This window comes from Gadus morhua, chromosome 13, assembly GCF_902167405.1.
Source record: "Gadus morhua chromosome 13, gadMor3.0, whole genome shotgun sequence".
NCBI classification, from domain to species: domain Eukaryota; kingdom Metazoa; phylum Chordata; class Actinopteri; order Gadiformes; family Gadidae; genus Gadus; species Gadus morhua.
In genome coordinates, this window is record NC_044060.1 from 16,739,096 (window position 1) to 16,767,071 (window position 27,976).

The 27,976-nt window shown below is 43.3% G+C and overlaps 2 protein-coding genes across 5 annotated transcripts; one reads left to right on the forward strand and one right to left on the reverse strand.

Moving 5' to 3' along the window:
• Positions 1-11: 11 nt before the first annotated feature.
• mrto4 (MRT4 homolog, ribosome maturation factor) lies at positions 12-2,373 on the reverse strand. The gene is made up of 8 exons (XM_030375839.1): positions 2,266-2,373; positions 1,947-2,005; positions 1,747-1,850; positions 1,582-1,663; positions 1,428-1,495; positions 1,173-1,324; positions 620-696; positions 12-536 (listed from the first exon to the last, which is right to left on the reverse strand). The coding sequence occupies exons 1-8, from the start codon at positions 2,291-2,293 to the stop codon at positions 402-404; spliced, it is 705 nt and encodes a 234-aa protein (XP_030231699.1). The 5' UTR covers positions 2,294-2,373; the 3' UTR covers positions 12-401.
• Positions 2,374-3,021: 648 nt separating this feature from the next.
• Positions 3,022-27,737, forward strand: iffo2b (intermediate filament family orphan 2b). 4 transcript variants are annotated; one of them, XM_030374711.1, is made up of 9 exons: positions 3,022-4,169; positions 17,216-17,276; positions 18,779-18,874; positions 19,495-19,500; positions 19,958-20,128; positions 23,235-23,389; positions 24,412-24,625; positions 24,759-24,857; positions 25,185-27,737. In XM_030374711.1, exons 1-9 carry the CDS (start codon positions 3,676-3,678, stop codon positions 25,416-25,418), a joined length of 1,530 nt encoding a protein of 509 aa, XP_030230571.1. In that variant the 5' UTR covers positions 3,022-3,675; the 3' UTR covers positions 25,419-27,737. The 4 variants fall into 4 exon arrangements, with proteins under 4 accessions (XP_030230571.1, XP_030230573.1, XP_030230572.1 ...); XM_030374713.1 differs by having other exon boundaries at positions 3,023-4,169; positions 24,442-24,625; XM_030374712.1 differs by lacking the exon at positions 19,495-19,500 and having other exon boundaries at positions 3,023-4,169.
• The last annotated feature ends 239 nt before the right edge of the window (positions 27,738-27,976 follow it).

Below are 27,976 nucleotides of genomic sequence, written 5' to 3' on the forward strand. Positions count from 1 at the left end.
AAAGCATCAGGTACTTTTCAAAATATTTTAAAAAGACTTCTTGGCATCAATTTCTGAACAGGACTTTTCGCTGAGCTGGTGCTGAAGTTGACAACTTTACCAGTCTTAGACTACAATTATAATGAAACAAACTAGATTACATTTCCCATTATGAAATATAATTGACAACCTGGATCAGCATTGATATTCACATACATTTAATGTGAAAGGGCGTCAACGTGACACAAGTCAAAGGACCATTGCAGCTCGACAACGCACTAGTCAGTCCAGTTCAAATAAAAGGTCCATGGAGTTGGGCTAATTTCAGGATACACAAGCTTTGACAGCTTAAACAGTTTTCCAATATTGGCAGAGTTGAGTTTAAACAAAAGCTCAAGAAATGGCTTAAAAGCAGGCAAGAGTCAAACTTGTTTGACTGCTTCATCTTCGATCGAATCTTCTTCCTCCTCTGCAAAGATTTCAAACTCTCCAACTTCTGTGTTCCACATGCACTTGATCTGCACTTTGAATACGGCCATCTCGAAGCCAAATAGTTTCTATAAAAAGAGAGAAACAGTTAGCTATCCATACCCGATCTCAATGGCTAAGGCAAGTTAAACTGCAATGGTTCAGTACGTACCAGAATACGAGCCTGCTCAGGAGTCAACATGTCCCCCTCCTTACAAACGGGGTGGTCTTTTAGAAGCGTTACCACTCCTAAAGAATAGAACAGCAGAAAGAAAAAAAATGGAAAAGGACCCTTAAGAACATAGCAAAAATAAACAAACTACAAAAGATGTAAGTAAATATACAGAGCCGTAAATGCCCAATATAGAGAGTTGAGTATTGAGCAATAATTAAACATCTTCTGAATGCTGTGTTATTCTGAAATGAGGATTACTTATCTTGATAACTCATCTAAATTTAGATAAGATATGCCCTTAAAATGATGGAAATATTGACGTTTGAGCAGTCAGAAAAGTCTATCCGACTTAACATTCAATACAATTTGAAATAACCCTCTTCCTGAATACATAAGCATATTATTACATTTATCCATAGTTGAAATTTCCTGTGATTATCAAGACCGTTTTCCATCTCACCTGGTCCTTGTTGACGGTGTAGACAGGATTTGAGACACTATTCCATTTCTGAAGCAATTATTTAGTATTTTAACAGTAAAATAATCATACCCTTCTTGAGGGCAGTTGGGAGTCCCAACTGCCTCAACTGTGGCTCCATGGAGTGGGGGAACTGTTCCAGAGGCCCTTCGTCCAGTTTCACAGACATCCTGGCAGGGTTGCCGGCCCGTGCGTAATCCACATCCTTGAACTGGCGGAAATACCTGTAGAGTGCCAGGACCATCATTTAAGGAAATGCATGTATATCGCTAAAAACTCAAAAGGGTCTTCCATGATGTAGGTCAGTTAGATTGCAATTGTACTTACTCTTGTACCTCATCCTTAGTTTTATTTGAGAACAACACACCCACTTCTCCTTTTAGGAGCTTGCTAACCTATCAATTGCAAAATACACACAGATTAAGAATTAGGTCATTGTGCAAGTAGTTTACTTTGTTACAGAGACAGCCTTGATGCCTACCTTGTGCAAATTATCTTTGTATTCGTCTGTTCGTCCTTTTCCCAAGGCAACCATCATAACTTTGTTTTTGCCAAAGAAGAACCTGTAAAAAGGAGAAATGTAGGTAAACTGAACGTTATGACACCTTTTGATTTTCAAAACATAGGTGGGTAGAAGTGTCCATACCTGCTGTGTTTCCAGGCTGTCCTTATGTCTTTTAGTTTGTTATTCCTCATATTGGCGACCGAAAATATAAACAAATTCTGGTATACGTCGACGCATTTCCGCACCTAGATCAAATGCGTGAACAAAAGACACATGAGACGGGTGACGGATTGAATTCGAGGTTCTGCTCACTGTTACACATGTATTATTTTAGGACTCACCTCCTCTATCAAGTTCTGTTTGCTTTCCAAACCCTTCTTGGTCGTTTTCGTCAGTGAAACTGTTTTAATGATGAAGAAACAATTATAAATACACTTATAGGTGTATACATAACAATACAGGTCCTAATTGTTTCTAATAACCAAATAGCAAAATGTGAATGTTTTCCCGAATCCGGCTAAGCTAGCGCTAGCCTGTATCGTTGCTTTCTGTTAAAAATAAATGTAAGGCTAAACCATTTGTCTAAATGACACCGTTTAATACAGGTCTATCGTCGAACACATCAAACATGTAAATACATATGTAGAAAAGATCATTTACCTTTCTTGTCCCTCTTTGACTTCGGCATGGTTAAAACTCACGTTGTCAGGAAGAGTTTACAACACGTGAAAGGAAGAAGGACCCCAGATGTTTGGTGTGTTAAAGCTGACCATGTGGTGCCTGACCAAAAAACCAAGACCAAAAATGCTTTGTTTATGCGTCTTGGTGGTCCAAGAGACAGATAAAAAAATTATAAATTAGTAAACATAAGTTTATTGCCAGTTCATCCCACTCATTTGAATATGAATCCTAAAAATGAGCAATAACGACAATAAGAGAATACACATTTAAACACGGTAACCATACCTAAAATATGAATATCTATGTATCGACAAAAAATAACAAATCAATTACCAGGTTATATAAAAAACATAATACTATATAAATTGTATACAAAGTTAAATTGAGATAAACGAAGTATATTTAGATCATTCTAATGCACTTGACTTCGCCTATTGTATGAATAATTTACAAAGAAAAAAGTTGTCTTTAGTACCTGCTAAAGTTGGGAATTCCATGTACTTCGAAATATTTATATCGATACTTTTCATCAGATCTAGGCAGTAATCACAATACAATGTATTTTGGTATTATAACAGTTGTATTTTTATGTAGGCGATTATATATTATGATTATGGTTACTGTTATTATGGCAACTATTATTATCATCAAATTAAGCCTTTGTTGATCAAGATAACAACCGTTTCGCTGTCGTGCAACGCGACAGTTTGTTCGCATTGAGGGGAAAAAACGGATTGTGCGCGTGCGCGTGCGAGTGTCCGGGAGAGGGCGCGATAGAAAGATACAGAAAAGATGTGGGTTGGTTATAGAGCCTAGTTTAGCATTTGCAACATGATCCAGACACGCCACGAAGAGGCAGGTCTTGGCGGTCCGAGAGTCTACATTTACATCAAGCTACTGGGGATGGACTGACTAGAGTCCCACTAATAGCGCTGGTTAGAGAAGGGAAGGTGCCCGCTCCCTGGACTCCTCCTCGGGACACACACAGCGTCAGCCCCGCACCTGACAAAGCAGAGGGAAATGCAGCGATGATGGAGACTGCTGTTTCTTATTGCGGTCTGCGTCACATCAGTTGCCAAACCAGATGATACGGCCGACGTAGTGGACGGACCAAAGTCAACACTGTATTCGTTGCTATACCTATACGGGATACATGAGGCTGTACTACTCAGAGATGATCGAGAAGGGAGCGGAATGCTTACTTCACCTTCACTTTTTCTGTCAGTGTCATTTCCCAGCACCTGCGTGCGTATAAGGAGGAACTCGCCCGGCGTCTGGATCGTGGAAGATATGCATGGATAACTGGATAAAGGCTAGGCACTTGGTTTTGAGAGAAAATATTTTTTATTTCACACACAGCGGAGACTTGGTCAGCGTTTGTTGACCAACATGAACTCATTGTATTACAGCGATGCTTCGCCTGCTGCTATGCTCGCTACGGGACAGGCTGGCAGCAGGACCGCTGGCTCGGGCGCGGCGACCAGCGCGCTGCGAAACGACCTGGGCTCCAATATCCACGTGCTAAAAACCCTGAATCTGCGTTTTCGGTGCTTCCTAGCGAAAGTCCACGAATTAGAAAGACGAAACAAACTATTGGAAACACAGCTGCAGCAAGCCCTGGACCGGCCACGGTTCAGCATTTACACGCGTGATGTCGCCGTCCAAACGGACTCCTCCACAGAATCTCGACTGCCCGGTACCATTTGGAGTTTCACGCATGTGAGAAGACAGGGCGGACGTTATGAGACCCTTCACTCACCCGGGGTGACATGGACCCATCCAGACGGAGTTGGGGTGCAAATAGACACCATCACCCCAGAATTAAGAGCTATATACAATGTTCTGGCAAAAGTGAAACGGGAGAGAGATGAGTATAAGAGAAGGTGAGTGATCTTTTATTTTATTTTTTAAAAACATTACTCATCCTCAACTAATACACCGTGATATATAACTGTCAACTGCATAAAGCAATGCTCAATTAACATGAGTGTATCCCTGGCTTACCCAGACCTAGATGGTGGGATACATCTCGCCATGTCGACATTCTTATTCCTACTTCAAGATATGGTGTTGATAGTGGATCACTTTGATTGATGGAATTTTATTCCTGTCACTGCCATTCTATCCCCTTTTTTTTAGCATGCTAGGTTTGCTTATATTTCGTTGGATTGTCTAAGACAATATTTCTAACAATCATTTCATTTCAAATGGGAATTGAGACAGAAGTGTCTTTCATCACTTTAACATTACAGTTACAAACTTTTTTGGTTATTGACTCTACTTCATATGTGAAAGTTATTCATCGAACTCAGAAACGTATATGCCCGTTTCTTGCCAACCTTTGCTCTATAAGGGCTATTTGCGTTTAGTCAGTGTTTATTCATTTAGGTGAGGCTTTTGTCCAAAGCAACGGACATCAATACACAGAGACATTGAGTCATTGTCGTGCAGGGAAGGGTAAGGCATCAAGGATGCCCCCACATTGGTGATCCGACCATAAACATTCAACCTGGCTATAGCTCCACCAGCACCCTAAACACTGGACCATCCTCATGTAATGTTCACTTTACATACTTTCAAGTCATCTTACTCAGAAACCCTTTGTTATAATTCAGCCTGGTTTAAAGGAATTGCTCCAGGCTTGGCCGGCAGACCTGACGTCAATGCCGGGCCGACTTCTGGTGTGGTTGTGTTGGGACCAGGCCAAGCAGCCGTTACTGCTACTGCTTCCTCATGAGCTAAACAGAGAGGCATCCCGCCTGGCCATGACCGAGCTCTCACTTCTATGTATGCTGCCTGACTCAGACTCTTCCCCCCCCCCCTCCCACACACACACACAGGATGCATGTGAACTGTGCTGCTTTCCCACTGCAGACAAATTTCCGGGCAAGTCATCCATTCACAATAGCTAGATATCCTCGAATTTATTACATTCTTATATTGTGACGAATGTAGAACAATGTCTGCTGGAACCAAGGCAAAGCAAGCTCAACCCTTGGGGCTAATGTGCTTTACACAGCCCTGTGTTGCTAATCTTTCATTGGAGAAAAATAAATTCCTAGTTAATAAATTCCTGGTTAATACATCCTTTCGGAAAACAGTAGATATTCAATCTCACAACAATTAGGTCATTTTTTTTAAGCGTGTAAACGATCATGTCAAGAGAGTTCAACTCTTAACTGTCCCGAATTCGACAGTTGATAGTTGAAGTCTTTGGTTATATGTCTTTGGTTATATGTTTGAATACTGATAATAATACCTGGAGTGAAGGCAAGTACAAATTGTCTTGGGCCCTAGCTATTGGGCTACTGGCAAAACGTTTCCCTCATGGATTCTGGGCTGGAGGGAACCGGAAGACTGAACCTACTCATTTCTATAAGGGTTACTGGTAGTCATGGTAACCAATCTATTCATTGTCTCCTCCCCCTTCCTATGGATTTGGTAAATAATGACATCACTTTAGCCAGACTAACAACCCCCCCCCCCCCCCCCCCCTTTTTATTCCTCTACTCCCATCTCGCCTTTTCCTCTGATTGCTCAAAAGAACGTGTTTCAGCTTGTCTTCACTGCCAGGATCTTTAACCCTCACTCTGCTCCGCCAGTCTTTGTCTCAGGCCATTCATTCATAATCTTGAGTTCCACCCTTCTCCATCCCCCCCCCCCCCCCCTCCAACCCACACAGTAAAACACATGCACGCACACAAACGCACACACACACACACACACACACACACACACACACACACACACACACACACACACACACACACACACACACACATACAAACTGCGTATGTGTATGTGTCTGTCACACAAACTGCTTTGTAAGGGATCCTGTGTTGCGACTGAGACCCACCCAGTGATGATCTATTAAAGCCCTAGGTGTTTGGACGCACACCAGGAGATGTATGGACCTGTCTCATTGTTATTCAGACACAAGCCTCCCTATAGATCATGTTTAGCATTGTTTACATTTTATTTACTTTCCGATATGAACTGTTTTCTGAAGTGAGTGGCCAACTAGTTTAGTTTTGATTTTTGTTAAATAATAGTCACTTCTTTAAGGATATTAAAGGTAAATAGATATTAAACATAAATAGATAAACATAAATTAGTTTTAATTATTGAGTCAAAAACAAGTTATTCTGAAAATACCAAAAAAATAAAGTGACCAAGAAAGACCATTATGCACCATGGACTTTTAATAAACTTTTTCCAGGTTAATAAGCCTGAAATATCAGAATTATTAAACACACCTTTGGATTATGGAACAGTATTGTTTGAAAATCACAATTCTGGGCATCAATGCAAAACCTCAACACCTAAAGGACAAATCCGGTGTAAAATGGAACTGGGATATGTTTAGTTCTTGTTCGACTTTTTGGTTTCATTAAATTTATAAATTCCTGTCTAAAGTTTTCAATGACCCAGCTAATGTAACACACACACACACACACACACAACACCCCTAAACATTTAAAAATAAATATGTATGGGCGTTCAGTTGTTAAGGCGTACTGCTGCCATTGTTTAGACGAAGAGGTAACACTTCAGCATTATGGAAAAATGGATGTGGTGAGAGTCAGCATTGTGCACTGCTATGTGTGTGTGTGTGTGTGTGTGTGTGTGTGTGTGTGTGTGTGTGTGTGTGTGTGTGTGTGTGTGTGTGTGTGTGTGTGTGTGTGTGTGTGTGTGTGTGTGTGTGTGTGTGTGTGTGTGTGTGTGAGTGTGTGTGAAGCATCTCTTGAAGACGAGTGAGTTCAGTCAGTCAGTGGATTGCTCCACGACCATCATATTTATAATTGGATGGAAGATATCTTAATAACGGCTGTTATTGACAGGCCTATTGGGAAGCCTTTGACTCATTTCCTTCATAAGTAGTTGATAATGAAAAGATTGTGACATTCTTATTTGGTATTTGTCCAACTGTGAGACTGATAGTAGATTTAGCTATTTACATGAGCAGGGACTCAGGAAAGAGCACCCGTTTAAGGTAAAGAAGACATGCTTTTCATAAGTAGATAAGGAATTGCTTCATTTTCATATGATACCCTTATTTGGTAATTAAGCAACTGTAACACTAATGGTGGTTTTGTTTTGTTATTTACATACATTCATTTGGTTCTACCCTATGCAAAGAACCGTTTAAGGTCAAGAATATATGCAAAGAAGAACCATCTTAGGCTCAGTACTTTATGATATTATAGATTTTGATATAGTTTCTATGCAAATGCATTGAGTGACCAAGCTGTACTGTGTACACCTTTTCCTGGCACACACACTGCATTGCCTGCTGTTGCAGTGGTGTAAACGCGAGAGCTGCACCCGAGGACTCCATCCATCCACTGTAATCAGAGACTCCTATTAGAAGGAGGGCCAGAGAGACACTGCCCTGGCTTGGGTTCCTCTGCACTGTGATAGTCTATAGTTCACCAGGGACCAGGGGGGGTCAGCCAGTGTCCCGCCCGATGGCCGTGCGGCTGAGAGAGAGAGATTTGAACATGAACAGATCCATGGCCTCCTGGGCACGTTCCTTCCTGTATGAATTATTCAAGCCCAGCTGAATTTAGCTGCATTCAGATCAGCGTGTGGATCAATGCAGTGAGAATTCTGAACAGACGTGCCCTGGCTTTGATCTCCCTTCTTGTTCTCTCCCTTTCAGAAGATAAAAGGCTAGAAGCGGTGCCGTGATGCCTTTCAGCCTTTCTCCTAAGTCCCTTTAGCATTTATATTGCCTAGCTCCAAAAGTATCTTTTGTGTGTGTTGTTTTTTCAAACAAATAAAACCCTTTATATTCAATTACATTTCTCTTCATCTTCAATGGCCAACCGGCCCTGTGCTGCCTAATCCAGCCTTTCTATGCAGGAGAGGGATTTCCACTAAGCCGTCACCTAGCTAGAACCTTAGCCTCCAGCAACACACCTAACCAGGGCTGTGGGTTGGCAGGGTGCCCCTGCCCTGAGCCGGAGCTCCTGGGAGGCCTGCTCCTGCTGCTGCGAGTGAACCCGCTTCCCCTCCATTGAATCCTCTGTGCTTCTGAGCAGAGGCTCTCACATGGTGTGCAGTGGTACACTGCTGTAACGGTGACACAGCACTGGGTGTGCAACGCAATTCTGCACTGAGCCATTTTATAGTCGTGCCTAAAGCTTCAATCTTAATCTTGAACTTAAAAAGTAGAGAACTATAACCGGTTTCATTTTCTGTATTTTATTTTATTTATTATACATTGATTTTATTATCTGTGAAGTAAAGAATAACATTTTAAAATAATGACACACACATATAATATGCGATGCGTGTGTCTTATTTGCTGATAGATAGGAGGCTTGGGATTACCAATGAGTCAGCTCCTTGATTGCAGGTCACTTGAAGAAGGTGTTCATACATCAGGATCAGTACAAACCCAATTACCCTAGTTTCAAACAGTGAGGAACCTGATTTCTTGCAAACGTCGTTAAAACACAGAAAATCAATGATGAGGGCAACTCCGGAGCCTTGCTAGCCATGGTGGAAGACGGAGAGATGGAGCGTCAGGCCTCTTTTACATATCGATTCGCTTGGCGGTAGACTAAGGGCGAGCCCATGAAGAATAATGTGCTCTCTCGTCAGTTTTTTTCTTTTTATGCTGATATTCTTCTCGCTGATTGCACCATATTTCTGGAGCTGTACAGTATGGGGTTAGGTTATTCATGGACATCAATACAGCAGTGGCCGCAGGCCATTTATTTAAAACTGTAGGAGGGCACCTGTTTTGGTCATGGTTCTTTAAGCACTGCGAAGGTGGGAGAGGTGAAGCCGTGAATGCTGAGAGGTGGATGGGCTTCCTTGGGGCAAAGCCTCGATCCAGATGTGCTTTGAATCCTCACAGAAAGGCTGCAGATTGTTGTGTTAAGTCCAATTCACTGACAATCAGAGCTTATCCTTTTTTATACCTAATGGTTTACCAAGGAATAGCAGAGTATGTGCCTGGACGTGTACCGAATGATTACACCATTGCGGTGGTCTCCAAAGACAGGCCAATATGCCGTGGCATTGCTTTCAGATTAGTTTAAGTGCTGTAATGTAAAAGCCTTTTGGCAACCGAGAGGGATACTTTTGGAATGAGAATATACATCATATATTGACTGTGTTCTCTGCTGTCACACTTAAATACACCTGCATTGCCCTAATGACAGAAATGCGCATGCACTAAAACATACACACACACACGCCCACACATTTAATAAGACATACTATTCTGTGGGCAGCACGTCTCCGTCGCTGGCCGATCGTCAAAAGACCCTGTGTGTCAGCATCTTTATAGTGTCCATGAATCCTTGTTGGGGAATAAAAAACTAATTGTGAATCTAAATGTCCTTACTTACGTGAGACGCATGGAAGTGTAGTCTCAGGCTTTATTGTAAACTTGAGAAACACCCAGTGCCTTGACCGCCACGGGCTGTGTGTGTTTTTCACATATCACAGAGTGTGACATAAGGTTGACAGGATGTCATTGTTGATACAGTCTATTGACTCCCTCGCTTCTCTTATTTCCCTTCTCGGATTGATAATATACAATTTTATGTTATCTTATTTACATAATTAGTGGATGTGCTTGTTGGCCTCCGGTATTGGTGCTTGCAGCTTTCTAAAGAACTGCTCCACAGAAACAACTTCACATTCGACACTGCGCTTCCTTGGCTCCTCAGCAATAAACGGACAGACATACAGACAGACAGACGGACAGACATAAATACAGAGTACGCATTGTAGTTAGAATTGTATTGCTTTTTACTTACTATTTATTTATCATCATAGATTTCTTAATTTAGGAGTATATTTTCATTTTGAAGTAGCTGCATACATATATTTGTATAAATATACCTGTATACATGTCTATGCATGCAGTGAGATGAAATGCTAAATTTGATCTCAAGAATAACTGTACCAGGTAGGATTGTGCTGTTTTTTAAAGGTCCATCCCACTCACTATTTTCTAATATAAGAGAGCACTGTCAATCAAATCCGTTATTGCACAGTTTGCTGAAGAGTTTGACCACTGGTCCGGATTTTGCGTTCTTCATTCGTGCGATTTGAAAAAATAACATAAATTACCCAACATCTCCTTTAATAGGTTTTGATGTTGCATACTGTGATTATTCCATGACAGGCGTATGAAACAGTATTCTCTTCAATTAAAAAAGATGCGTGACGGTTCCTGTTTAAGCCGATAATAGCTAATAGTTATGTAAGTAAAACCGTCGCAAACCGAATGCCAACAGTTCAAAGGATCCCACAGGTGTGTTTATTAGGATGACAATAGACAGGCACAAAAGATATCCATCAAGAGACGGTGCCCAACAGATAAATTATACCTCTCCCATCCTTTCTCCGTCCACACCCCGCCCTCGAGTGGAACATTCTGAGTAATGATAACACACCCACCGCACCCAAACATGGCCCGGACATGCAGCGTAAATGTTTTGTAATGTTCGGGAAAGCCCTTCCTAAATCCCTGTCATTTGTCAAATGAGACAATTTGACAAGCTACTTTGTTGACCTTTCATAGCAAGATAATAGTTTTCTCGGTTTCGTTTTTTTGTTCAGTCCCGTCTTGTTTCAAAACTGTGTAGTTATCAAAAAAGCAGGTTGTTATCGTATCCCCAAAACATGGAGTTCAGGAAAGGAAGTGGCCTCACTTCGTTTCCTGAATCATATGGGATCATATTGTACACACCATAGCAGCGGGCCACTCTTTAAAGCATAGGCTGGATCGGTTTTCAGGCTCTGGAAAGCAGATGCACACCTTAGGGGAAACAGATTTTCTGTCAAACAGGCCTTTCCCTTACCCTCTGCTGCATCAACAATCTGCCAGGTTTAGGTTTACCATCCTCCATTTTAGAGGCATTACTATTTCACAGCAATAACAACTGATCAAAACTAGGATTAAGGTGTGAGTGAACTGGCATTAGAAGAACATTTTTAAGCTTAATGCCATTTCCTCTTGGCATAAATAATACATCGTTAAAAACAGTCAAGGGAACAAATCGTTAAGTTGAAGACATGATCGCTGTGCTATCCTGTGCCAACTTTGGCATGTCTCTGCATGTCTAGTTGTTTAACAAGAACTTCAATGGCAAATTAGGTGTTCTTATGGGATTATTGCCATAGAATACACCTAGTAGACAGTAACCGCAAGGAATGATATGGAAACAAGTTTCTGTATCAGGTTATAGGGTTCAGAGACCTGCAAAACAAATCGCTGTCCCCCACAGGGTAAAGAGCGTACGATATAACAATGAGATTGTTTGCTACGAGCAAATTAAACAATAAACCCAGATAAGGTTTTGTAGTGTGCAAAAAAGGTGACCACCCAATATTGTGCCACTGTGGCCCATGGTTGTCAGTGTGTTTGTAAAGTGGGGCCATGTAGGGGTTGGGATTAGAACTGTCATGATGCATATCCACATTATTTTGTCCTCCAATATGTGTAAGAAATCTTACGAGGGGTTTACACAAAACACATCTTTCAGTTCAAAGCTTTTGTCTACACAAAAACATACAGACAAGGATCAGACGTCATAGTTGAATACATAACATTTTTTAAGTTCATCCCGGTAGATAAACTTGCTTCCTACACAGTGCAACCTTTTGAGTTTAAATCCGTTGTTGTAAATGTGGACCGATTTGCTTTGTGTTGAACAATCCTCACAATCCCAAGACAAATACAGCTAGTTTTGAGACTTCCGTCATTGACAATGAGTCCTCTATTTGGCCTTTTTAACACATGATTCATCAAGCTCGATCCCTTTACAAAATCTGGGAACCCTAGAGCTATTTTGTAAAAGAGACATGAATGGGCATGATGATTTCCTGCCCATCAACCAGCGACTGCAAAGACAAACACATGAATACAGAGATACACATGTATCCATGCATCTTCCAACTATTTTTTAGTGATGGTACTGAGGACCTTCATATTTTAGAAATATTGACAAAAAAACAAAATGTACCATGTCATAGCTTTCACATGGGACCTTGCAGTTGCTTGTCCTTTTCAGTGCCATTGATATGCAGGGTCATTGATATGCAGTCTCTTGATGGTCTGAAGTTCAACCTTGGCTAGCGAGGTCTATTTGAAGACTCGGGTTCACGTTTCTACTATGAAGGAGAAGCATGATTACTTGCCTTTTCACCCATTGACATGCACATTGGCCACATGCGTTGCCCTGTGTTTTAATGCTGTTCTGAAAAATTGTTTGGATTTCACAATGGTAAAGGAGCTGAGAACAGTTATACGACAAATCCTGCACAATATTAAGACACATAAGACAAGATATGAAGCAACGAATCATTGAGGCTCTACTTTATCCCTCCACTGTTTTATTTCACAAGCTAGCGGCTGAGGAAAGACACTCGTTGTATTCAATCATATTAAAAGCCTATGAAATTGTGTCTAGGCAAAGAAAATGTCTCTGGTCACTTAGCAACGGCGGCGGCGGTCTTCCGTCCAGGTCAATGGAGGTCTCTGTCTCGTCTGGGAGAGCTATATTTAAGTCCAACACTGCTTGTGGAAAAGGAAGCGAATGGGGGGGGGGGGAGTATGGCACCAGACGAGTGTGCATTGTACATAACTACTATTAATTCATCCTCATCCGTGTGATCAGGAAGGAAGGAACCCATGTCTACAATGTAGCACTAATAAAGATGTGTCGATGTGTTTGAGTGCTGCTGGTGGCGACTGGCGGTTCAGTCGAGACAGACGAAGACAGAGTAAAGAAAACCTATTCGACAGTTCGACCCTTGGGTTTTGTCTATTCAGCACCACAAGCCGAGCCCCTCCCCGTAGCTAGACCCAGGGGGTCTCCCCCCTTCCCCCTGCTTGCGCTTTACGTGTCTGTCAGCCACATCCCCAAACCTATTGCATCATTAGCAGTGCATCATTAGCACTCCATACATGTCTGGCAAGAACCTATGGAGGCTATAAATCACAGGGGGCGGGCCGTGTCTATGACATGGAAATCGATGTCCGGGCGAAGATTTAACCTGCTTTACGACAGTGCTATCACACACACAATAACATCACGGTCCCCCCTCCTTGAACCGCTGTATCGCCTGACACATCTGTCCAGTCAGTGGACCGCCTATCTGGGCAGGGGCCAAGGTGAAGCTACATGTGAAGGAGGTAAATCACGGCCGAGGCTCTCCCTGGTGCCGGTGTAATTGGATGGGGAGGATTTGGAATGTGGACATTCCCAAAGCGTTCCAGAGCCGGGGCTGTGTGGGTGCAACGGGCCTCTCAGATATGAGTTATCAGGGGTGGCTGCAGGAACTCCTGTTCTGTTCCATGATCCACGGAGCAGAAAGGGTGTGTTTTCCCAGCGTGTCATCCAATGCAGTGAATCATGGGAATGAATCGCAGTTATTGACGCTATCGAATTGCGCACCTCAAGGTGTTGATGACGGCCGTCGGTTTGAGAGACGGGAATTTCTCCAGGATATAATGTTTTTTGCAGCAGATATTTACAATGTCGCTAGAGTTGATGATTGATGCGAGCGATACATTGTTTAGCATAACGAGTGCCTGCTATACATATGAGCCAGTTGCTGAGGAATTTCCAATAGCAATAATAATTTTGATGTGTTATGCTAACACCGCCCAGCCATTTCAGGGAATTATCAGTGTGGCATGATGCAACTCAGGAGGGGTCAAGACTGGAAGCCGGGACCATGACATCAGCCTCATAAAACGGTGTGTTCTGGGATGAACAACAGAAGCTCAATGGCTTCAAGGCCAATTGTTCCTCTAAACACATTTGGCACAACGGCAGTAGCATGGAAATTCCGATCGCTTAATTAATAATAGACGTTGGCCTAATTACTGTATGTTTTTGTGACATTCCATTAGTAGGCTTATTATAAGTCATAATTATATTGACAACCTGCCCAGATGAAAACTGTCCAACCAATTTAGCATGAAAACAAAAGTATAAACGGTACAACATGCTGATGTTATGAGTCCTCAGGCAGCAATTATGATTCCGAAGAGGCGTTTAGAGACCTCGTGTGTGCAAACGAAAATCCCGTAGACATACAGCGCAGGGAGTGGTTGTTGGCATAGGCTGCTGGAATGCTATTGTCCTTCAGGACATGAGTTTATGGGAAAATGGGTTCTCCGGCTACCTTGCTGTCCCGCTGCAGGCTCATCGCACGCTGTTGGTGCTACAATTCTTGGAACTGCCATATTGTACAGATAATAGTAAATGTATTCCAGATGTAAAGATTCTAGGTGTACTCCCATTTTCGGATCTGACCTTGATGATTTATTGTTTTGCATCTTATCCTTGTGATTTATTTTTTATTAAATAAGTGAAACAATCCTTTATGAACACCCGATGACAATGAACAGGGCTAGGGAGCGTGCCACCGCTGCCCACAGACAGATGTCTGAGGGAGGACACAGACAGTCTCAAAGCCTCCTGTTGTCCTTGTCCTTGTAAGGGGACTCTGGCCAAAGGTACAGGGACACTTTCTGAGTTTGTGTGTGTGTGTGTGTGTGTGTGCGTGTGTGTGTGTGTCTGTGTCTGTGTGTGTCTGTGGTTGTAGGAGGGGATGGGGTGGAGGGGGGGGGGGGGGGGGGGGGGGGGGGGGGGCGGTAGGGCAGAGGCGAGATGAGAATACATCTGCTCCCCTATCGTGTCATCCACCCTTGGGTTAGTCACGTAGACTGTCTACGTCCGTGACGCTTCACGTGGTGCTGTGATCTGCCCATATGAATACACACTACAGTGTGTGTTGGCTTCTGCAGCCAACAAACAAGAGCAAATACAGCCTCCTTCCAAAAACCACCTTGTTGACACTATACATGAATACACGTATCCCATATTCCACATGTACGGACATATTCTTTACAAATCCAAGAGGTCTGCCCTATAGGGCAACCCAGACGCTATTCATAGAGCTATTCTCAGATCATCCCTCACCTGTTTGGAGATAGAATTGTGACCAATCAGGGAAACAATAAGTCACATCTGATCACCCCCCTGTTCTGCCTCGCCAACCCCCCCTGACGAGCTCTTTTTATGGGCTGCTGTGGGGCTGGTCGCGGGTGAGCGTGATGCAGCTGCTCACTTTGATGACCTCCCAACCAGGCGCCAGCCGTCTAGAGCAGGAAGCTCGAGGGCCCAGGGTGGACCTGGCGGGAACCGGCCGAGGCAGCAGTTTGTTAGTTTGGAACGGCTTCACTCACAGTGGGAGAAAGGCCGGCGGGGCCCTGCCAAGGGGGATACTCGGCGTTGATTAGAGAGCCACACATTCATCCTGCCCCCTTGAATAACGGGGGGGACAGGCCTCTGTTAGGGGAGTGAGGGGCTCCCCTGTTGACGCACAGGGGATCTGCTGTCGCTGGAGCAGTCTTCCAACACCGTTTGTATCTCCATGGTAAGCAGTGTGGTGAGAAGAAGTAAACATATTGTTCACCCCCCCCCCCCGCCGCCACTGCCACAGAGTACTCAGGTCTCAGGGGCGGTCACATATTGTCACCGAGCACTTATTTATCGACAGTGACGCATGTATGCACATCGCTAAAGGAAGTTATGGGCCACTGCACACACACCCACAGGCATCAATCACAAGTACATACGAACACAAACACAGATTTTTCTTCTTTCTGATTCTCCCCACCTCCCCTCCCCTAGTGTTTCTGTGCCATGAACATGCTTTCATTGGTCACGTGGGTGGCTTCTACCTCATCAGGTTACCGCTTGGTAATGAATGAGTTCCCTTCTCCATTGTGAGCCTTTATTTATAAATCCTCGATGTATCACGGGTGTTCCTTGGAAACCGAAGGGTTATACGACCTTGTTGTTATATTCAATAACCTTGTTAGGCTTATGGCTGTTATTTTTGGGACACTTTGTTTTCCTTTCCAACACAATGGTAAATATCTAGTGGTTGTTTGGTACTACTTATTAGTTATTTTTAAGTGTTATATATGTTTGGTTTATGTATATTTTCGATGGGGTTTGAATTGTATCCGGGGTTAGGCTTTGGAATCGAGATCCTTGACCATAAAAGGACTTGAGGTATCTGTCTACTCAATAGAAAAAAACATAAAACTATGCAGACGGGTTGATGTGAGCTGTCCAAGAGGGAAGAAAAAATGTGTTGCTAATCACAAGCATATGACCGAAGCCGTGGGGTCAAGCAACCCATTCCACATTCTTGTTTAGTAACTACTGTAAGCATGTGTATGTTATGTTTCACAGAATGCCTGTCTGACATTAAACAGGCCGGGTTGACGGGGGCATTAGGTGCTGGAAAAACAAAGGTTTGGACTTGTTGGGTGGCTAAAAAATTTAGTTTTCCTTGTCAGAAATTTATATTGCACAGAAATGTTTATTGGACTGAGCAAAGTTGGTATGCATTAATTATGCAAATGGAAGCTTGTATCATTACGACACATATACGGTCTTCCTCAGCCTCTGAAAACCCACGAAAAAAAAGACAAGGTAAGGAGAAAGGAGAAAGTTTGGAGCAAAACAACGAGATAAAGGATATGAGGGAATTCCATGACTACAGTCCGAACCACACCCTATTGATGACATTTTAATTCTATGATGTCTCACATCATAGAAAGTATAGGCTATCGGTTTACATGGCCCAGAGCCCCATCTATAGGCCTACATCTATTCTTGTCCCATAAGGGAGGCTGGATTGCCATTGAGAATAGTAAAGACAGTGACACAAAGGGGGAGGCTAGACAAACGGAAATATAGGGTGGGACTGGGGCGTGTGTGCGTGTGTGTGCGAGCCAACAATGTCAAGGATGACGTGTAATCAAAGCCGGGGGAGAAGCGTTCCTCCATGACCGTGTCTGGTTGTAACCCACCCCAGGGGAAGGCCTTCTGCTGCTGCTCCTCTCTGAGCACACCTGTGCTCTGTGTTGCAGGTGGGAGGAGGAGCTGGCCAAACGGGAGCAGCTGGACGCCACCGTGGACTCCATGCAGCAGGTACATACAGACCCAAGCATCTGGACCTGTGTCTCCTGTGATCCCCTGTATGGGTCTGCTGATCACGAGTATGTATGGGACAGTGTGAGGGATGTCTTTACACACAAGATTATACACAGCAGCAGCCGCTGCAGAGATAATAGTCGACTAGACACTAATTAAAACCACAAACATAACGTATGTCCCTCTCTCACCCTCTTTATAAATAACACACTCTATTAAGGATTAAGACTTTTCACAGATGCTTTTATCGAAAGCAATTTACAGGGAATTTAGAGTATATCTTTACTAGATATGCCGTCTGTACAACTTTAGCGTATGGTACATGGTGTACACTGTAATCTGTAATTAACATTAATCGCTGTTTTCCTGCTCATTCACTCTGTGCAAACTGTACTATTCAGTGCCCTGTTGACCGTGCATAGTGTCTGCAGATCTGCACTAGGAGACATTGTGGCCACAGAGATGTGGGTCAGATTAGACAAAACAGGATTACAGAGCCATTAACAGAGAGGCCTGTTGCCATAGATAGACACAGGAGCTAAGTGTGTGCGGTCAGTGGCAAACAGAGAAAGGGGATTGTAAAGGCCAACTAGTTTCACAGGCGTCAGGCATAGACTCACGGTCGGCTCTGACGCCCCAACAGCACATAAAGGAGACGCAAGGGCTAGCGACAGTAGCAGCCGGTCAAGACCGAATCCAAACGTCCTCTAACACCACACCATCCATCCACCACCCCTCCCCCACACCGCCCACCGCTGGCTTACGGACTGATCGATCAGCGCGGCATCTGTGTTTGTCTTCAGGTTCTGGGTCAGCAGAAACACTCTGGAAAGAACCACCGTCCCTTGGGGGGGGGGGGTATAAAAGCCGGGGGCTAGCCTTTTAGAGCACATTGGCAGCACATTGGGTATTTTGAGTAGAAGCAGAGGGCTTTAGCCAGTTATTTTTACAGAAAACCATGGCAATGTAATTTAGAATGAAATACCTTTATATGTTCCGCTGGCGTTCGCCTTGTGTTCCTTCCATCTTTTCCAACACAAGCAAGTTTAGCTTATTAGGCACTGATAGTGATTGTGTGTGTGTGTGTGTGTGTGTGTGTGTGTGTGTGTGTGTGTGTGTGTGTGTGTGTGTGTGTGTGTGTGTGTGTGTGTGTGTGTGTGTGTGTGTTTTGGGTGTGAGAGGGGGCTCGAGAACCCTATAACCATTCAGGTGGGAAAATAAGATTAATGAAATATTTCAGGATAAATTAATACCTTCATACAAGGCTTTCATAGCCATCTGGGGAAGTGAACCCCTAAGGGCTCTAAAGGTTCAGCCAATTAGAGATGCATTACTACCCTAATTAGTTATGTGTTTGTATTATAATGATTTCATGAGCCAATGTACAATGCACTTTCACCTAAACCATGTCAACCGCTGTGTTTACCTCAATCTGTGGCTGGCCACGAAACCTCAATGTTAATATCTTACATCCCCTTCCGCTGCAAACCTCCTTTCAGAGGGCCCAGGATTCAACAGAGGTCCATGATCAGTTGAACGAGAAGGTGGAGAGACTCAAATCCGAGCTTGTGGTCTTCAAGAGTCTGATGAGCGATGTAAGTCTACACACACACCCATTCCCGACCTCACAGAGGGCAGTCCGATATAAACACTTTCCTCATATAGGAAAGCGCTTTTTCCAACAAAATCTCCCCACAAAAATGCACCCACGCACGCAGCCGTGGTTGCGCCGTCACGCTAATGCTTAAAATACACACGAGTACATTCTACAGATTGTTATTTGTAGAAGTGAAAGAGTTGTCATTAAGCCGGGGACTGGCCCAAAAACAAAATAGACTCCCACATTTGAGTTCGTTTTGGATCTCAGCGGGGGGGAACCTTCTCATGCCCCAAATCGCATGGAAGATCCAAGACAAACATTCATTGAATAGCTGGCTGAGAGCAGCACCATAAATAAGAAGTAGTTGAAGAGGGCTTCCTGGTCTACACAGGGTTGCATTGATTCTAGGCGGCAGTTCTGCTCCGGGATATACAGCCATAGAGTGATAGATATATGGGAGACTGATACGGTCCTGGTTGGGGCAGAACAGACACATAAAACCTTGGGTTGAAGGGGTCGTTGTTCACCCTGCATGTCTTCTTGTTTGCATCTGTACAATGTATATTTTATACATCTCTTTTCTCTGTAACCCACAATATTGGTTTCTGAATAAAGAATAAGGTAAGTTAAATGTATGTGCGTGAGGGTTGCTGTTTTTTTTAACAACAGGTCCTAGTTAGTCTACTGCATCCTGTGTTTGGAGTGTATTGATGGTGTCTTATGATCTATTGAAGTATCAGAACATATAACCACATCTCCCATTCCCAATCATACTATCTTTGTATATATGTGTTGATTGACTGCTTTCCAAAGTCAAATAATTTAAAGCATGGTGTGCAGCTGGAAAGAAGATTTGGGTTGGCTTTCAATTTGCCTTCCAATGAAAAGATGGTGAGAAGTCAAAAAGTGTGTGGTCTAAAACCAGGATAGTATGCTTTTAGACATTGTTTCATTGTATTAACATTCAAGTGAGTTGAATGAGCTGGTCTTACAGATCTTTAGGAAGTTTGTTGTTGGTGAACGACTCACCGCAGCATTTGATTTAGATTCTGGTAATCTTTTTCTTTAATCATTGCAGCAAATGTCCGACCTGGACTCCAAGATCCAGGAGAAAGCCATGCATGTGGACATGGACATCTGCCGACGCATCGACATCACGGCCAAACTGTGTGACGTGGCTCAGCAGCGCAACTCGGAGGACATGTCCAAGATGTTCAGCGTCAGCCCAGCCAGATCCCTCCCAGAGAGAGTGAGTGTTTACAGTAGCAAGCTTACTATGTACTGAGCTAATCGTGTGTTGACCTCAACCGTCAATCGATTCGAGATTTCTTTATTGTAACAGCCCAAACTGGTTTAAGAGAGTGACATTTTTTGGTTTAAGATAATTAAAACAATCCAAATAGAGTACAGTAATAATAAAATGTATATGAATAACGCAGTGTGTGTAAAATGGAAATACACATTGTACACATACATGTACACATACATGTTTGTGTTTGTGTATGCGTGGACTTACAAGTCAGTCTCTTAACGCCTCCCTCAACTAGAGGACATTTAGGTTAGGTTAGGACTAGAGGTTTCGTTGCTTCAACTAGTTATACACAATAAAAAGTAAAAAGAACAACCTGCCTTGCAGAATCAATGAAAAGACTTTGGAGCCTTCACATTGGGGTGGTGACGAAGAAGTGGTGTTGGCTCTGAAAGACTGTTGTGCCCAGACAAAAATCTTCTCCTGGGTTAAAAATATTTAAACATAGTAAAACCTTTATTGCACCCATCTTGTGGACTTGGCACACATCCGAAGAAACAGAATCAAATAATGTAACGTCTCTCGGGAAATAAGTTCTTAAATGTTGAAAAAGCTCCCCCACGTTTCCACGTGATTCGATTTATCTCCAGTGTGTTTCACTACGTAGGAGAATGGGGGGAGAGCAAAGTTTCCTGTAAGGTGTCATTTTCTGTAATATGTAAAGGACTGTGATATGTCTATTATCAGCTGTTCAGCCAGGAAAAAAGTGATTTGGTAGGCGGTGAGATCTTAGATTGTCCGGAATCAAGAGACTACTATATGCACAGCTACAGCTGAATGTATGTATGTATGTTAGTGTGTGTATACGTTTTTGTGTGTACGCGTGTGTACATGTGTCTCTGTGTGTCTGTATCTGTGTGTGTGTGTGTGTGTGTGTGTGTGTGTGTGTGTGTGTGTGTGTGTGTCTGTCCGTGTGTGCGTTTGCGTGTGCGTGTGTGTGACCTGCAGACAGGCAGCAGGCCATTAGTGTCCATTGTTTATGAGCCTGGCTGAAAGAGCCGTGCCAGAGCCTCCAGGTCGGTGCCCCTCCACTTGCCAGACAGCAGCAGCTGAGAAAGGCCGTGATAGGGGTGGCTCGGGTCTCTGGTTATCCTGCGGGCTTACCTGGCACACTGTTCATTGTCTAAATATACTGTCCGTTGTATAGATAATGATGTAATTGTTGCATTGTATGAAGTCATGAACAATGATCACATTAACATTACTCATATTGCGTGTCAAGATATTATTTTGTTAGGTTTCTTAAAGGTACACTATGTAAGATCTTTTTGTGTTTAAAACGGGTACTGCAGTCCCTTTTCACAATATTGGAGAGTTGTCTCCGCCCACCCCCTCCTCCCCAGACTCGAAGCACACACCGGTTGCCAGGTTGAGGATACTGAACGAACACGAGCGCAAGACGAGCCGAGCGCAACATTATATTTGGAGACAAGCGTAATTATTATATTTTTACAATGACGACGAGTCCTATACTGTAAGTTGATAAGCTAATATATACGTTTGCAATTTATTTATTGTTTGCAAATTATAAACCAGCTCATGTGGCATCCATCTTGAAATCCTTCGGGGCTATAAGCTATCTCCATGTCTCAAATGAAACTTCAAGATTGATTAATGAATCGTGAGATATTTACGGTCAGGTAGAATCCGGTTTGTTTAATTTCCTCCATGGCTAAAGCATTCTTGTTTGTGTGACAATTTTTTTTAAATCAGGCAACTCAGAAAATAGAGAATACTGACACACAGGCCCAAACAAAAACAAACAGTCGGACAGAAATGACAAAGGAGAACATACTGGCTGTAGCATTGTTGTCAGAAAAGCCAGTATTTTTACTTATGCTCTCCTTAATCTTGGATGAAATATCCTGGTCATTTTATGATTTAGTACAGTACAGCTGTAACATATAACTCCTTTAAAAGTGTGCTGTAGATTAGCTGTTGTAAAGAAAGCATAAAAGAGCGGTACAGAGTAAGGTATATAAAGATGGTAAGGTACATTTTCTGATTGGTCAGAAATTGGCCGGGAGTGGTCTAAAATGTAAAATGGCTCATAAACGGGCAGGGGCAAATATCACTCAAATAATACCTCTTAAATCATATATACAGCACCTTTAATCTCAAATATTAATCACAAATATTTCTTCATTTAATTATGTAAATATTCATGCATTATCAACTGCTATGTCCCATTTGGGATAAGTAAAGTACATCGTATTTAATGAGCCCTATGAATGTGAAGATGCCTTTGTTTTATGAAATGAAAGCTCTTCATAGTAGTACTTATTTACCAAAACATATATTCCTGATTTGTATTCCATGATCGCTTCAGCAGGTAGATAAACAAAAGAGAGAATGTTAACAACTAGCCAACACACACACACACACACACACACACACACACACACACACACACACACACACACACACACACACACACACACACACACACACACGCACTATACTTTCACTTAAGATAGTAGGTTAACCCACACACACACACCCTGCTTTACCTACACATATACTAGTATCTACCCAGACACACACACCAAGATCCATACCTACATGTATGCTAGTTACACACACGCACGCACTCACACAAACACGCACACCCGCAAACACAGACCAATAAAGCGCTGATGCCGTGACTTGGCTGTGCACAAGGTTATCATATTGCACTGACAACGCTGGCCTACAGCCAGCCATGAATCCACAGCCCAACAGCCCTGGGGCCTCATAACCGTCACACTTTTCTGACAGTGTCTCTGGAGTTGTCTAATAAGATTTATTTTTGTGTGGCCCCGTTTGCTGCAATGCATTGAATCACTGCTGTTTTGGACAAATAATGGGAGTTTAGCTAGACACTTTAAAGCTGTGGTTGTGATGTATGATGAGCCCAGCTGCTGGGTCCATCCATCCCTCTTGTGCAGTTCTAACATAACAACACTTTTTTAATTATTTGTGCGGCCCTTGAGATTCAAAATATTTCTTTCCAAGCAAACCTGGAAATATAATACATAAACCAATGATCCGGCTAACGTCTTTACAGGGAGCCATGGCGTGCTGCCGGAGAAAAGAGCGTGTTGAGAGAGTGTTGTCGGATGAGGAGAATGAGGAGATGGATGCCGACCCCAGCACCTCCGAGGAAGAGGCCCCTGGCCCTATGAACATCACGGACGAAATGAAACGCATGCTCAACCAGCTGTAAGCACGCACGCATGCACACACACGCACACAACCACGCACACACGCAAGCACGCACACAGGAAAAGGCATAAACCTGCACACACAGAACTATGCACATTTCATTGGTTTTAACCAAACTGTTTGGATGTACTATCGTTTTTAGGGCTTTAATAGACCTATCGAGAATAGAATAGATCTATTTTGCTTCAATTAGAAACAAAAATTCTTCATTTGGTGATACCCTCAAAACTGATACATTTTCTGTATCATGACATCTGTATCAACGATGGCCTCATCGCTCTATAAATACAAAATCCCTCTTTCACACACACCCCACATCCTGCGGTTCAATCAGCCTAGCAGTCTCCTGCAGTGTTGATGCAATGGGGGAATATTGTACTGTTCCTGTCCTTTACCGCCATCTAGTGTCTCTATAGCGGCAGGCACACTAAATAAATATGCTTACTCAGCAGAAAGTCAATAGACAGATGTCTTTTCCTTGCTTTGTTGGGTGGCTGAAATGTGGGTTTTGAAGTAAAGCACTTTTTGCAATCTGATATTTCATGCATCGGCAATTGTCTATGCATCTTTATTTAGGCAATTGTCTATGCATCTTTACATCTTTATTTTCACTCGACAATCCTAAGATTAATGGGGGGTTTAAGGTCCCTGTAATCATGTATTAAAACGATTGTCTCTCCGTTTCATGGACTTAAAGGCGCGGTGGCTTTCGACCTGTGTTTTGTTGTGCTGCTGTTCTCCAAATATGTCTGGCTACTAGAGGCTGAAAGATCATATGTAACATTGTGTTCGAACGCAGTTTGCGGGAAAAATCGACCACTGCATCTCCAATGTTTTCTTCCATCCAAACCTTTGCCTTTTTTCTTCACTCTAGCCTTAATATCTTTCTTCACCATCCTCCTCTGTGGATGCTCTGAACATGCTGGCTGTTCTTCTTTTCCTTTTCCTCCCCTTCCAACCCCTCTCTCTTCCCTTGTCCTCTGTCTCCCCATCCCCCATCTCTCCTGGGCCCCATGCAGACATTGTTCAGATAACTCCTCTGTTGCCAGGCGGGAGACATTCGAAATCGACGACGACTGCGACAGCCTTACGTGGGAGGAGAACGAGGACACTCTGTTGCTATGGGAGGACTTCACCAACTACAACATGCCCGGCGCCATCGCCGCGGCCAACGGCCACGCCAACGGCCACGCCAGCGGCCACGCTGAGGGCGACGCCGAAGGCCAGGACCCTGTGAGTCTCATCAGAGCGTCTGGACTGAGTCCTCTGCTTTTATAGACCGTATCCAATAACTAAAAATGCAAGTCATGGGCAGTTACACCGACCGGCCGCCAACTCTCTCTCGGCTGTTTTTGTTTACTTTCAGAATTCACAAGATGGAAGTCTTGGCAGCCTCATCAATGAGACAGAGTCTTTGTTCAAGACCAGGGAGGAGGAGTACCATCACACCATCGGACAGATTGAGGTGCGTTGTTAAGAGGAAGTTCGCCCGGAGATATAGACACAACCAAACAGAAAAGCTGCCGGTATTTTTGATTCATCTCTCCATCGACCTTTAAACCTCGATCCTTAAAAGGAGCCCCGTCTCTCTCACACTCACACACACACACACACACACACACACACACACACACACACACACACACACACACACACACACACACACACACACACTCCTAGAAGGGAGTACTCCTTAACAATCTTCCTATCTGTGAGACAGCGTTCCGTCTCTCTGTGTGGACATTGCATCCACGCTTGTGACCGTGCCGTCCTTCCCCTCCCCTTCCTCCAGGTGGAGTTAGCCACGGCCAAGAGCGACATGACCCGCCACCTGCACGAGTACATGGAGATGTGCAGCATGAAGCGGGGCCTGGACGTGCAGATGGAGACCTGCCGGCGGATGATCAAGGGCGGAAGGAACTCTCCGTCCGTCAGCTCCGTGGCCAGCAGTGACTCAGGAAACACTGACGAGATTCAGGACGAGATCTTGGACAAAGAGACCGAGGCCGAGGGTCCCGTTAGTTGATGTCCGTCGACACGTCCGCCCCTCCCCGGCCAGGCCTCGGATCCGAACCCCCACGACCCGTCCCTCTCCCACTTAGAGGGGGAGGGAGGGAGGTGTTTGTCGCCTAGGTCAATGCTTAAACAGCTCCACTGCGAGCTCCACTGTGTTATGGGATCAGACCCAATCTCAAATCCGGCGAGGGGAGGTGGGGTGGGGGTCGGGGTTTTGCCCTTGGGGGTTCTTGGTGGGCAAGCGTCCCCCTCCCCCCTCCTTCCTGCCAACGCAGGTCTCGACTCGGTGCTTACACTGTCTGGTGCTGTTGTACACGACACTGTCTGGGTGCTGTTGTGCACGACAGCGGGGGCGAAGGTGTGGCCGTCGTGGTGGTGGTGGATGCAGTGCGTGTGTATGTGTGTGTGTGTGTTTCCAAGCTGTGCTCACTTCCTCACCGCTGCCTTGCGGGGTCCCTTCTGATTGGCCCAGAGCTCCACTAAACCAACTCAAGCAGGGTCAATATTTCAATTTTTGTCCCAGATGGTAAATTTGTTTGTCTCAATTTTTGCATTACTGACCGAAAAATAGCATTCAGCGCAGTAGGGCTCATAAGCATTACTCCCACGTGATATTCTTTTTTATTGTCGTTACTTCTTATTCTATTCTGGTAAAACATGCGTTGTTGCCACTGCATAACCTCTACATATGAACACTTCAGATGCAGGGTTAATATATCCAATGCCAATCATGACATTGTGAATGGAAATGTCTTCTGCCAGAGGATAAAAAAAAGAAAAGAAATGAAAAAGTGTTTTAAAGGCCGTTGTTTACTGAGGAATTGCTCCAGGTTTTGCCAATCGACTGAGGAATGGAGCACAGCCTTTTGCTGCATCGATGCACTATTCCAAGTTCTATGCAATCTAGCTGGCCTTATGTTTTTGGACTTGCTTCCCACCTTTCAGTCTAACCCTATACTTTTAACCTTTTTAAGCAGAGCAGGTGTTTTGTATGTATCATTTTGGGAGCAACGTTTTTTTTATGTGTAAAATAAATCTGAGGCATGGGATTTTTCTTTCCATACAGAAATAGCAATTATGGAACAGTGGCTCCTAGTTCTGTTGATCATCAGGATCTAAAAATATACACCCCAAAACATAAACACCTTCTCTAACCAAAGATCATACCTTAAAAAAGAGTGCTTTTAAAACAGTTCACGATGCACATCAGACTTAAGTCATCATATTTATAATAAAAAGGCACATATTACATATCATTAACATTATATTTTAATTAAGATAATTTATTTTTTTATTTAAGATTCTTTATGATGTCATTATATTTTTTCAGATGATTCAGAGATAAATTTGGTTCCTCCTTGACCAGCAGGGGTCACTGTTCCAGAAAAGGATACCTATCAGTCTCTGTCCAGACTCATGCAGCCATGGGCTGGACTTGACAGGCTAGAGAAGAGTGTAGGCATGTGATCTTATAACCCAAAGGCCTTTCTGTTCATGTTGTTCTATATGCAACAGATGGTGTTTTCTTAGATTTTGCTCTTTTTGTGCTTTTTATGGTATGTGTGAAAAGAAAAAATAACTGATGATTGCATGGGGAGGGAAGTGGTAGCCAAAGCGTGTATATTTGTATTATCATATTGTTTGCTTGGACAAAGGAAAGGGCTTCTTCTATGTAGAAGTTGTAACGATGCAGAATGTCAATTCCCACAACTCTGTAATTTCAGCAGGAGCAATGGACCCGAGTTGCTTTTTCTATCTTATGTTAAACCCAACAGCTGCAATACATAGTGCTTTTTTTTTTAACAAGTCTTTTCTAATCCATCATTGTATCATGTTTTGTTTAAGTTTTTATTTTTTAACAATTATCTCATGTTTTATCATACATTGTTTGATCTAATTCAAACGGTTTGCATATGTTGTTCTTCCAATCATAAGTCTCCGCATATTTACCAGGCGTATTGACGGATTGTTTCATACTTTGTCCACTGTACACAAGAAAACTATTTCATGAAACGTAGACGGGAGACGGCCTTATTCACAGCGAAATGTCTCTCACACCTTCACGTCTATGTAAAACCAGCCTGTTCAGTAGCAGAGAGCCATGCTTCGTACTGTACTTTGTAAAGTTCCAGTAGCCCTACACTATACGACCTGACTTATTGACCGTGGGGTTATAACTCTCATCAAAAACTACTGTTTACCTACGCGGTTCTAACCCACACCCCATTCTGGCTGTCTGATCTGCACACTAACCAGCCGGCCAAAGCAAAGATGTGCTACATGAAATATACAAACTATGTTACAATCCTCGGAATACATTAAAAAACAACAAAAAAAACACTGAATACAGTGTTTGCTTATGTCTACTACAACAAGTGCTTGTCCTCGTTTTCAGATTCATGAACATTTTCATTAAAGTTATCCAACCCATGCAATGGAAAGGAATCATACCACTTCACAAAAGGAGCCGGACGATGTGTGGTCTTAATACTGGGGAATGCAGCATGTTTGTTGTTCCTAATGGCACTCACATGATCAGGTCAAACTGTACACAATGTAAATGGGGAA